General features: G+C 35.9%; 1 protein-coding gene across 1 annotated transcript in view; it reads left to right on the top strand.

Moving 5' to 3' along the window:
• LOC117984639 (ATP-binding cassette sub-family G member 1-like) overlaps nt 1–11,817 on the top strand; it is a 44,571-nt gene extending 32,754 nt beyond the window's left edge. The window contains exons 6-13 of the mRNA XM_034971262.2: nt 291–529; nt 4,507–4,644; nt 4,912–5,060; nt 6,326–6,494; nt 6,583–6,683; nt 7,670–7,825; nt 8,575–8,758; nt 9,564–11,817. Of these exons, the coding sequence (XP_034827153.1) occupies nt 291–529; nt 4,507–4,644; nt 4,912–5,060; nt 6,326–6,494; nt 6,583–6,683; nt 7,670–7,825; nt 8,575–8,758; nt 9,564–9,718 (1,291 nt within the window). The 3' untranslated portion in view covers nt 9,719–11,817. The remainder of the gene's footprint in view (nt 1–290; nt 530–4,506; nt 4,645–4,911; nt 5,061–6,325; nt 6,495–6,582; nt 6,684–7,669; nt 7,826–8,574; nt 8,759–9,563) is intronic.
• Nucleotides 11,818–12,454: the final 637 nt, after the last annotated feature.

Below are 12,454 nucleotides of genomic sequence, written 5' to 3'. Positions count from 1 at the left end.
AATGAGTTGCTTAACAGCTTTGTTATTTATTAATTCTAATAATTTTAAGTGATTTTGTAAAGTGGTGATCATAAAAAAAATACCCGGCTGAGCTTGTTATGTGGGTTCTTCTCAGACCTGGGTGCGTTTGCAACCCTCGTCGCTTTAGTTTTAAGTACGTATTAATTACTATCACCACTTTAATATTATCATCTTACAAATTAACAATTTTGACCATCAGTAAGCGTAAAATTTTACCTATTTTGAATAAATAATTTGAGTTTGAATTTGTTTAATTGATTTAATTGCAGCGGCCTAGACTCCTCATCGTCAACTTCTCTCATCGCTCTTCTCAGCGGCTTAGCTCGAGGCGGGCGAACGCTTGTGGCAACGATCCATCAACCTTCAGCCTTAATGTTCGAGAAAATAGACTCAATCTACTGTCTAGCAGCCGGGAACACTTTATACTCAGGACCGAGGGAACAGCTCTTGCCGGCGCTGAATAGTGCAGGACTGCGATGCCCGCCCTATCATAACCCAGCCGATTTCTGTAAGTACCTACTCATCATCAATACAAAAGTGCGAAAGGGTGTCTGTATATTTGCTACCTTTATACGGCCAATCCATTTAACCGATTGAGACAAAATTTTGTACATTAAAGTATTTGTCAATACAAAACTGAAATCTCATTCTAAAGGTCGATGTACAATATTTCTTACCGGCTACTACTTATAGCTATCCGCTATAGGGGAACTTTTGTATTTTTATTTCTTTTCCGACCTCCATTCCACTGCCAAATCGGTTGAGTCATTGGGAGTAGCAAACAGGCGAACTGTCATATTAATAACTAGCTCATCCCCGCGGCTTCGCCCTCATGTATATAATAGAGCCTATTTTACTCAGGAATAATGTAGCTTTCTATTAGTGAAAGAATTTTCAAAATCGGTTCAGTAGTTCCAGAGATTACCCCCTACAAACAAACTTAACGGCATTACCTGTTTATAATATTAGTATAGAAATATAGATATTACTTAGTCATATTATATTATTCAATCGATTTCTGTACAAAACATGATGAAGCATTTTAATGAAAAGCCCATAAAATATTTATCGGCCATAAACGTTTTCTAATAAGGCTATATACACAGTAGGTGTAGGCTTCCAATACCTAACCTTTGATTACTTATCGTTACGGCAATGTGGCATTGGAATTATTTATAATTTTGTATTGTTTCTAAGTCTGATGACCTGATTACACTATACCAGCTACCTACAGTACTTACGTCCTACTAGGTACTACGCAATGAATTTTCCTGATTAATTATTTATCAAATAGGGTTTGTTTTATGTTCAAAACAAAACTCCAACTACCACGAGAAAATATATGTACATAATATGTACAATGTACATACATGTCATGTTCTCATATTTTCTTTACATGCTACATTGTACTAATTACTAATTTTATTAGTAAGATTATACAAATTGCTGTTACAATGTTCCACAAGCTTATGCAAATTACATATTACCTACCTACTTTTCTTTTTCAATAGAAATAAACACAATTTATATAATACTTACTAATAATAATAATTGTGAGGAGGTTCCTCACTCTGGAGCCCTGACCATTGGCAGCTTGGATCCTAGCCCGCTGCTAGTGGGATCCATTTTATCATATTTTTAATAATTGTTTTTTTTTGTTGTTCCAGTTACTTTAATTTTTGTTGTTCTTGTTATTTTAATTTCTGTTGTTTCTGTTATTCTATCGTTTGTTGTTTCTGTTACTTTATATTCTGTTGTTTATTTTATTTTATTTTTATTTTTTTGTTGCTTCTGTTATTTTATTGTTTGTTGTTTTTTTAAAAATATGATAAAAATGAGAAAAATAAATAAATGAGAGTCAAAAAATAATAATAAAATAAAAAAACCTAGTGAAAGCAGAAAAGGAAAAAGTATCAAAATACTTGGACCTGGCTCACGAGATTACCGCCATGTGGAGTGTTGACTCAACGGTTATTGTACCGATAGTTGTATCAGTCCATGGTCTTATTGCGAATAGTTTCGACCAACATCTTAAGAAACTATCGCTTAATTGTTGGATCAAGGGTAAGATACAGATGGCAGTGGTTCTTGAGACGGCACGCATTGTGAGGAGGTTCCTCACTCTGGGGCCCTGACCATTTTCAGCTTGGATCCTAGCCCGCTGCTAGTGGGATCCATTTTATCATATTTTTAATAAATTTTTTTTTCTTTTTTTCTTGTTACTTTAATTTTTATTGTTCTTGTTATTTTAATTTCTGTTGTTTCTGTTATTCTATCGTTTGTTGTTTCTGTTACTTTATATTCTGTTGTTTATTTTATTTTATTTTATTTTTTGTTGTTCCTGTTATTTTATTGTTTGTTGTTTTTTTTTAAAATATGATAAAAATGAGAAGAATAAATAAATGAGAGTATAATAATAATCTTTTTTATCTTCTTAACAAACATGCAGTAGTTTGCAACAAGTTTTATGTATAGCTTATATACTTATTAATATTCAATGTTCATTACAAAGTGACGAGGACAGATAGATGTAAAGCAAAATAATTTCAATGTAAATAAGTAGGCATTGTAGATAGATCTCTTAATGTGATTTGTTCACACATATTTCCTCCTCTAACTTCCCTTTAGAAACGTGAGACTAATCCATGTTTCTTTACCGGTTTATCAATAATTCATATACGTACCTATGTATTTATGTTACGGACAAATTCCTCAAAATAACCCTAATCTCTGTACCAAACGTCAAAACCGTTAAAGCGGATGGTCTGTGAAATGCTACAAGACAGACAATAAATCAAAAACTATTAAGTACCCATGCTTAAAAATCAATAAAAATCTTTTTTAGATTGTACAAGTAAAGCTCTTTCATATTTTTTTTTTATTCAAATACAAGTTAGCCCTTGACTGCAATCTCATCTGGTGGTAAGTGATGATGCAGTCTAAGATGATAGCGGGCTAACCTGGAAGGGGTATGGCAGTTTTTATTAAACCCATACCCCTTTGGTTTCTACACGGCATCGTACCGGAACACTAAATCGCTTGGCGGCACGGCTTTGCCGGTAGGGTGGTAACTAGTCACGGCCGAAGCCTCCCACCAGACCAGACCAGAAATTTAGAAATTATAAAAATCCAAACCCCTGCCAGGAATCGAACCCGGGACCTCCCACTATTAAGACCACAGCGCTCACCACTGCGCCAGGGAGGTCGTCAAAGGGAGGGAGGTGAGGTATTAAGTATAATACCCCACTCGGTATATACTTATCTTACCTTGAAAATGGAAAATTCTAAAAAACTGTGCTAATTCTTTGTTCATGAACACATTTTAATTTTTTCTAGTGATGTAACCACAAATTCACGGTTTTCGGATTTTTTGCCTTTATTTGTGCTATAACACCTACCTATCTGCCAAATTTCATGTTTCTAGGTCAACGGGAAGTACCCTATAGGTTTTCTTGACAGACACGACAGGTTCCTTTTTTACTTTTGAGGTACGGAACCCTAATAATATAAAGTATGGAAGTATTGATTAGATAGGTACCTAGGGATTCATGTTTAAATATTTTGAAATGTTGGATTAATAAGTTAATTTTCTATTTTTAACCGACTCTGTCTGTAAGTCAATAATGCTTCTTTGGCATTGGAATCGAGCCGAGTGCACTTGAATGTATTGTTCACAAAATAAATATGACACAGATACCTACTCCATGTGTGGCCTTAATAAAAGTGTACAGTAACTAAATCAACTGATGACTCTAGTCACTAGTGTTTACGTACGCAACCTAGTTAGCTAAGATATTTTTGCACTCTAAAGCTATTTTCTTGTAGGTATAAGTCCCGCAAATTGCTGTTGCGCTGGAACTTTGTCTCATTAACATCGAAATGACGTTATTTTGACGTCATTTGACGTATATATAAGTAAAAATATACCATCAGCTCGAAACTTAAGTCTAGCGCTGACGTCACTAAAATGGCGGCCACGGGCATTAGCAATTTGCGGAACTTATAAATTGTGATGCTAGTAATTCAACCAAAAGTAAAGCTACATTTACACCAAAGCAACACACTGAGACATTGCAGCATGCGAGATCGCCGCATGGAACAATAAAATTTAAAATCATTAAATGTAGCAAGAATCGTCAACAAACTGTCGTATCGTATTAATCCAATACACGATGTTTCGATATAAAATATACACACTAGTGGATACTGCAAATTAATGTTTCCATTTCTAGCATTCCGCATTGTCGCATGGTGTTGCTCCGACGTAAAACAACAGCCTTCGTTAATAATGGCACTTCAAACCTCGACACATTACAGTTAGAATTAACTCCCAAAAAGGACGAGGTTCTTTAACCGATGCGTATATTTTGTTCTGTTTATATACTTACTTATAACGATTTCTGGACTTTGTGTGAATTTTGTTAACTCTATACAGATGGTCTCCAAAAATTTTTGTAATTATAATACTTATTCTCTCATTTTCAGTAATGGAAGTGGCATCAGGTGAATATGGTACATCTATAGACAGCATTGCTAACACCATACAGCAGTACAACCCTGAATCTACCTCCAGGAATTGGGAAGACAGCGTGCCCGTTATACCATCTTTTTCTAGATCTCTAAGTAAGTTGATCTATATTATGTTATGTCCTAGTAAGATTGTTGGGAAAAATTGTCTCTGCGAATCTCTGTTCATTTAAAATATAAGCACTAGCTAGGCAGGCCAGGAACCTACTAAGTATTTGGACTTTGGAGAGATTGTAGTCAATAAGTGTAAGCCTATAATTAAAAATTATTATTTTTTCACATTGTTACTTTTTTTGGTACGAAAAAAATTAAAAGTTTAATAAGTAGAATGTTAAAAGTATGTTTTATTTTCTATTTTTCAAGGTATTGATACGGAATTGAAGGACAAAGAACTTAGAAGTAATGTAAAATATCAGAAGAAATTCTCAAAGAACATCTACAGGCCATCCGGCTACTTGCTACAGACTTGGATACTATTATACAGGAATTATTTGATGACAACAAGAAATTATGTGAGTAACGAAAAATAACGAAGGTCTGGCCTCACGGACTCTTAATTCATGATATTAATCTTCTATATATTTCACGTTTCGGTTTATAAGCATTGAATTATTATTATAATAATAATAACGTAATGTTGATAAACTTCCTACTTAATTATGGTATTAAATTAAATTGTTATTATTCACTAAATGATAGTTCAAACTCCACAAAAAATATTTACTTACACAAAATATTATAATAATAGGTATGGTTTTTGCTATCATTATGACGCATATTCCAATGTCGCAATTGGATAAGTATAGGTACGTAGTTTAAGTGAGTAATTTTAAAACTAACTTCAATTTTCTTATAGAGCTGTCAAAAGTTTTTCTGTGTATTTTAAGATTAGTTATACCTAGGCCATATAGCCGTGTAAAAAATTGTCTTTTAAAGCTGATGTTTCAAAAACAAATCTAGGGGCCTCAGCATCTGTTAACAGTATCAATAAAGTTCCAGACATTGACATTATAGATGATAGTCTTCCTTAAAAAGAAACTTAGGGACCACTTCCTGTCGCTATACAGTGATAAGATAGTTTTTGCTTTTTCTTCTATATGTCTTTCTGCACATCCATTTTTATTTTTATACTTAACTAGCTTATGCTCGCGACTTTGTTCGCGGAGACTATACAAAGGGAAACGCCCATTCTTGACCAAAATTTATCCATTGATGTTATGAATACTAAAAAAAACTTATTTAATGACTGAAATATTGCTCCTAACGGTTTGTGCGTAACACTCCGGCGTAATTAAAAGACACTCATCAACTAATTGCGCTCGTAATGACAATCTTGTCAATGTAGATATTGCAATAATTCTTACTGAGAAAACACAACACAAAAAGGTTTACAAAAGTTCCTCCGAGTTATATGTCCAAAATAGTGCTTGTTTCTTGATCTGTGAGCTCAGTCCTAGATCCTTTAATTAATTTCATTGATGGATTTACTGTGGCCAAAAACCCTTTGACAAATGGGCGTATCCCTAAACCTCTATTTCACCCCCTTAGGGGTTAAATTTTCAATAATTTCAAATTTCAGCCCGATCCGTCCAGTAGTTTGAGCTGTGCGTTGATAGATCAGTCAGTCAGTCAGTCTGTTATTTAAAATAAAATTAAAATTGGATCGGAAATTTAATGCGAGGTAGTAGCTAGCTCTATTGACTGGCCTACCTAGCGAAAGAACGAAAAGCTGTTGATCAAGAAACAAAAGCTCATTTTAATTTTTTTTCTTCAACAGTCACTGTTTATGTACCGGGTAGCGGCCCACGTGGTGATCGCTCTCATCTTCGGCTACCTCTACCTCGGCGTCGGGAGCGAAGCGAGCAGTGTGCTCGGAAACTATGTGTATTTGTACGGCTCTATGCTCCTCGTCGTATACACCGGCAAAATGTCTGTCACGTTATCCTGTGAGTACTACTTCTTTATCATCATCATTATGAACAACTCATCATATTTTATGATAACTATTAATAAGTATTTTTATTTATTTCTCAGTTCCATTGGAGATGGACATATTGAAAGGCGAATACTTCAATCGATGGTATTCTTTGGGCCCGTACATATTTTCAATCTTAGCAGTGGAATTACCCTTTCAGGTATGTTTAATATTTATCTTCAAGGCATATTAGCGCAGAGTTGAATCAACGATCCAAGGCATCTTTTCATCTATTAAGGCGATATTGCACGCATTCCCACACAAATTAGAAATCAAAATGTTCAGTAGGTATACTTTATAAATTTTTAGAAAAGACAGGTCGCGTCGCTTACACTCTGTACCAATATGACTTGAATCTCAAATTACGTAGAGTTTTTCAGAAGAGACCATGAATGAGTTGAATCATTCTACTTTACCCTATCCGCGGAATAAATTTAATATAGCGCACTCCCTGTTTGGCTCTATCATTTTGTATGGGTACGTAACAGAGAGAGCGCTATACTAACTTATCCGCGAAATGAAGTTTGTATAGCGCTTTCTCTGTTTTGTATGGGATTAGGTAGAGAGAGCGCTATATTATAACTTCATTACGCGGATAGGGTATAGCAGGGTGTTAAGAAACTGAAGCTCATTCAAGGGTATCAAATGTGGAGTAGAGTGATTGGACACGTAAAGGTGCAAACCATTACTGTGTTGTGCTGGGTCGAGACGCGACGATAGATAATAGTTTTACTTTTTATCAAAGAAATTTTAAGTACTAAGTAATTCTTAGAATTATTTATACTTCTATAGCGATAGCGAGCAAACGTGCTGATGGGTCACCTGATATTAAGTGATTATTGCCACCCATGAACATTTGCGGCACCAGAGGAACTGCCGATGCGTTGCCGTGCCGGCCTTGCAGGCGTTCGAGGCGCGATTGATCAAGTCTCTTCCAAATCGTGCTCAGCCACAAAACATAACACAGTAATATGTCTGCCGCCTAACAAAGTGCTATATACCAGCTAGTTTAGCACGATTCCGACCAACATGTCTTATATTATTAGGTTCCAGTCGGGTTGCGTATCTATATCTTGATCTGATCTTTGGATCTATTTAATAAGGTCGATAAAAACAAGAATTAAATAATATTAATTGTTATTACAGATGATATCATGCGTATCCTACGTGGTATTGTCTTACTGGCTGACCGATAATCCTCTGGAGCCGACGCGAGCCACTTTATTCCTTGCCACTGTTGTCGCCACTTCTCTCTGCGCGCAAGCTTGGGGTTACTTCATCGGGTCTAACACGCCTACTAAGGTAAACTATGCCCGAAACCATACAATATATTACCGAAAGTAAGTCTATCTAACTGTTACCTTGTCACGACCAAACCGCTGAACAGATCTTTTTCTTTCCGCTGGTAAATATGCAATTATGCATCCCGCACAAAAGCGGGTATGTGGGACTCATTGGCACTGAGATTCACTGGCACACTACAGCATATCCACAAAAAAATCCAGCGTTACCGTCCGCGTCAAGTATAAGACGTCTCAGGATCCCGGATATCGGATGCGACTGAGACGTCCCGACGCTGAACCGGCACAGGTTTACCCCGAATACCTAAGGCGAGAGAAGGTGAGCATAATGTCTCCTTCTTCTCCTCTGTCTTCTACGGAGCGTCCAGCTCTCGTTCCCGCTCCGCGGCCTGCTTCAGTGATAAACAGATCCTGACATTTGTCATAGAGATAGCTTGACATCGTGAAGACTTTTTATGTCAGCAAATTATAGTTTTGAAAAAACACAAGATTTTAAATATAAAGAGCAAACAAAAATCTGGACGCAGACGAATGTCCTGTATTAAAATCGTCAGTTGTTCAACATTTTTAGGGCAGTGGTTAGCAAAATCCAGTCAGCCTTGATGGTTGCCTACCTTCGATAGGAAACTATAGTATTTGATTTGTGTTGTACAGTGTAATAGATATTGTATTAGCTAACTAATCAGAGCTAGAATGGAACGCTCTTAGGACCAAATGCTATAAGTATCAATATTCCCCTTATTGTTTCAGATTGCAGTATTCATAGGCCCAGTGCTTGCCTGCCTGTTCTCCGTGTTTGGCTTCTGCCTTGCCCTGAGAGATACGCCTTACGCCTTCAAGTGGCTTCACCATGCCTCCTACTTTAGAGCCGGGTTTCATGTTGCAGTGCATTCTATATATGGGTTTAATAGAACGAAAATGCATTGCGCTAAAGGTATTATTAAAAGTTTAATTTTATAAATGTTTGTTTCTGGAATATAAGTATAGGCTGGCTTGGCTGAAATCATTCCTGATGGTAAACGATGCTTAAAATGGCTTTTGATGTTAAGATTTTACTGGTAGAGCGATTACGCACTGCATCCGATCCAAATCCGTGAAAATACGTATATAGCTGTGATTTCCGGCGTTCTCTCCGTCATCCGTGAAAAAATTTCGGACGTGCCTCGGAGTCAAATCGGACGTATGACGTAGATAATATGTCAAAGAAGACCACTGAATAGCTTGGATTTGGAGCAGAGATCGGATTGATGCGTAAGCAATATCCGAGTTCGGTCCGAGATTTTATATCCGTATTTTCACGGACTCGGATCGGATGAGTGCGTAGCCGCTCTTAGGGGGTAACTGACTGACAAAGCGGCCTTGCACTAGACATGTCATATACGTACCTATGTAATGATGAACACCTGACCACAACTTAAATAATCATCATCATCATAATTAACCCATTGCTGGCTCACTACTGAGCATGGATCTTTTCTCAGAATGAGAAGGGTTTAGCCAGCCAGAAGTACGGATTGGCAAACTTCACACACTGCTTTTGTGTAACCGATTTTGATGAAATTTGGTACAAAGTTAGCTTATATCCCGGGGAAGAACATACTTTTTATCCCGGAAAATTGAAGAGTTCCATGGGATTTTAAAAAACGTAAATAACATAGTAACATAAACGAAGTCACGGCATCATCTGGTTTATAATAAAATGAAAAGTGAAATACAAACAGAGAATTCTTCTTTCTCAGAGTACTGCCACTACATAACGCCGAGCAAATTCCTACAAGAAATGGACATTACCTCAGTTGACGTTGGTGCCAACATGGCGATAGTACTTAGCACTACAGTACTGATGCACATCCTGACATGTACCAGCCTCTGGTACCGGCTGAACAAGAGATGAGGTTATTGAGAATGCAGCAGAAATTGATGTGACTGAGCTATTTAATTTTTAGACATAATGTATGATTGTGATAGTCTTAAAAGTTTATTTAGTACCGAGACAGGAGCCAACGATGCCCGACAGCGAAAAATTGGTAGAGGAGTAAAATTTCTTAACTTTATATAGGTACAACGTTTATTTTAATACACGCAAAACCTGAAAGTAGTTTGTTCAGAATCAGTAACTGAATCGATTGCAATAATTTTTACTACGGGGTATATTTTGACCAAAAAATACTTCAAATCCTGCAAGTTTGAACACCTAATTGAATGACTGCATGCACCAGCTGATTCGAGCCGTGCGAGCGGGAGCGCGCAAGTTCGTAAGTTTTCATCTATACTATATATAAAATTCAAAGTCCTGACTGACTGACTGACATAATATATGTCAACGCCCAGCCTAAACCGCTGGTCCTAAAGACATGAAATTTGGAGGGAATATTCTTTGTAAAGAGTAGGTATTCACTAAGAAAGGATTTTTCAAAATTCCACCCCTAAGTGGGTTAAATGGGGGATGGAAGTTTGTATGAAAGTCGGTAATTTTTCAAGTTATTTGCATAAAAATTGGTATTTGGGTTTCCAGTCACAAATGAAGAAATATGTGTTTCAGTATTTTTGGAAAATTTGCCCATAAGGGTGGTAAAATAGGGGATGAAAGATTGTATGGGAAAGTTTTAATTATTGATATTATTAACTAAGGAAAATAGGTTTTTTCTTGAGGTTAGGTGTCAGCTAAGAAACGACTATGAGAAAATCCCCCCCCCCCCTAAAGGGATGAAATAGGGGTTAGAAGGTTATATGAAAGTCCTATGTTTTGAAGTTAGGGACGTGAAAATTGGTATTTAGATTATTAGCTTTAAATAATCTATAATCTATAATTTATAATCTATCTATATCTATCTATATTATATAAAATTCCAAAAAAAAAAACCATTTGTTTCCTGAGGCCACGCAGGCGAAGCCGCCAGCAGAAGCTAGTTAAAATATATTGTTGAAAATTTGTATATTTATTCTTTATGTAAAAATATTTGACACGTGTTTCGGTTCTTGCGTATACTAAAACTAACGCTGTAGGTATATAACTCTCTCGACTCTATGACGGGGAGTGTTCGAAAAAGCCGTTTACACTGATATCATCTTCTCTATTCTTTGATTGCAATTCATTCTTTATAGACGTTTCCTCATTGCTGATGATCGTGACCCCTTTGCATTAATCACATGATTAGTAAATCAGCAATGCCTGTATTCTTGTCTAACAAAATAATCTATGTACCAGTTTATTGTTTGTATTTTCTGAACTGTTCTGTATCCTGTCTCCATCACGAGTAAAGTGTGTCTAAGTTTTATACTATAATGCGCATAGAAGACATACTTACTTTACTTACCTCAAAGATTATTTTAGTATTAAGTTTATGGCTGGTGTAAAACATTTTCTATTTACTTAAATTAATTATCATAACGTGAACTCTGGAAAATAGAATGTATTTTAAAAAACCGGCCAAGAACGACTCAGGTTCGCGCAATGAGGGTTCCGTACTACAGTCGTATTTTTTCGACATTTTGCATGATAATTCTAAAACTATGATGAATAAAAATAAATAAAAATCTGTTTTAGAATGTACAGGTGAAGACCTTTCTCACTCACTTCGAAAGTTAAAAATACTAACTATTAGTTCATGACCACAATTTAATTTTTTTTGTGTGATCTAACCCTAAATTCGCGGTTTTCAGATTTTCCCCAAATGTCAGCTATAAGATCTACCTACCTGCCAAATTTCATGATTCTAGGTCAACGGGAAGTGCCCTGTAGGTTTCTTGACAGACAGACAGACAGAAAACAAAGTGATCTTATAAGGGTTCCATTTTTCCTTTTGAGGTACGGAACCCTAAAAACAACAAACTGCAAATGTTCCAGATATTATCGTAACTTTTGGATATTCACATATTCCAGTTTAACCATAGTTGATATTATTAAATAATTAAAGTTAATGCCTTGTTGAAAGAATGGAGCTTTGCAGGTACCTATTTATTATGTAGAATTAATATAAACATTTTTATTGATTATTGCTTTTTATTTAATTTACTTCAGATTAAGAATTATAATAAAGGTTGGCCTTTTTAAAAAAAGTTTTCTATATTATGTAGGTATTACCTATGCCCAGTAATAATGTCCTGCATAAACTGAAAAAATAATCGCAATTGAAATCGCCAAGGATTTATGGCCTCGTTTTTTTACAAGTTACATTTACACACCAAATATAGGTAGGTAACTACCTAATAATATCATAGTGTTTTCAGAAATTCAAACAGACTCTTTTAAAAATGTACTTAGACTATAATAATTAATAATTATCGGCGAACATAAACTAATAATATCCAATTTTACACGCAGTCCTACAATTTTAGACAAAAACTTTTTTACGCGCCTGAATAAAAGCTTAGATACAATATTATGATTGCCGTTTTTAGCAGCATTTAATAGCAATGTTTGATAACTTTCGCAGTTCTCGTATAACAATTTAAGGCGTGATCGGACACCAAGAGACGACCCATCAAACCTGTAGATGCTACAACACTAGCGCCAAAATGCGCGTATCACCACCACCAGCACAGTGGCGTGCAGCTCATAGAGGCATAAACGCACTGCTTACCCTCATTGTAATAAATCAATGCTTATTTTTAATTATAACCTGCCGTA

This window comes from Maniola hyperantus, chromosome 8, assembly GCF_902806685.2.
Source record: "Maniola hyperantus chromosome 8, iAphHyp1.2, whole genome shotgun sequence".
In the NCBI taxonomy this organism is placed as follows: domain Eukaryota; kingdom Metazoa; phylum Arthropoda; class Insecta; order Lepidoptera; family Nymphalidae; genus Maniola; species Maniola hyperantus.
The sequence above is the reverse complement of the archived record's forward strand: the minus strand, read 5'-3'. Positions and strand labels throughout refer to the sequence as shown.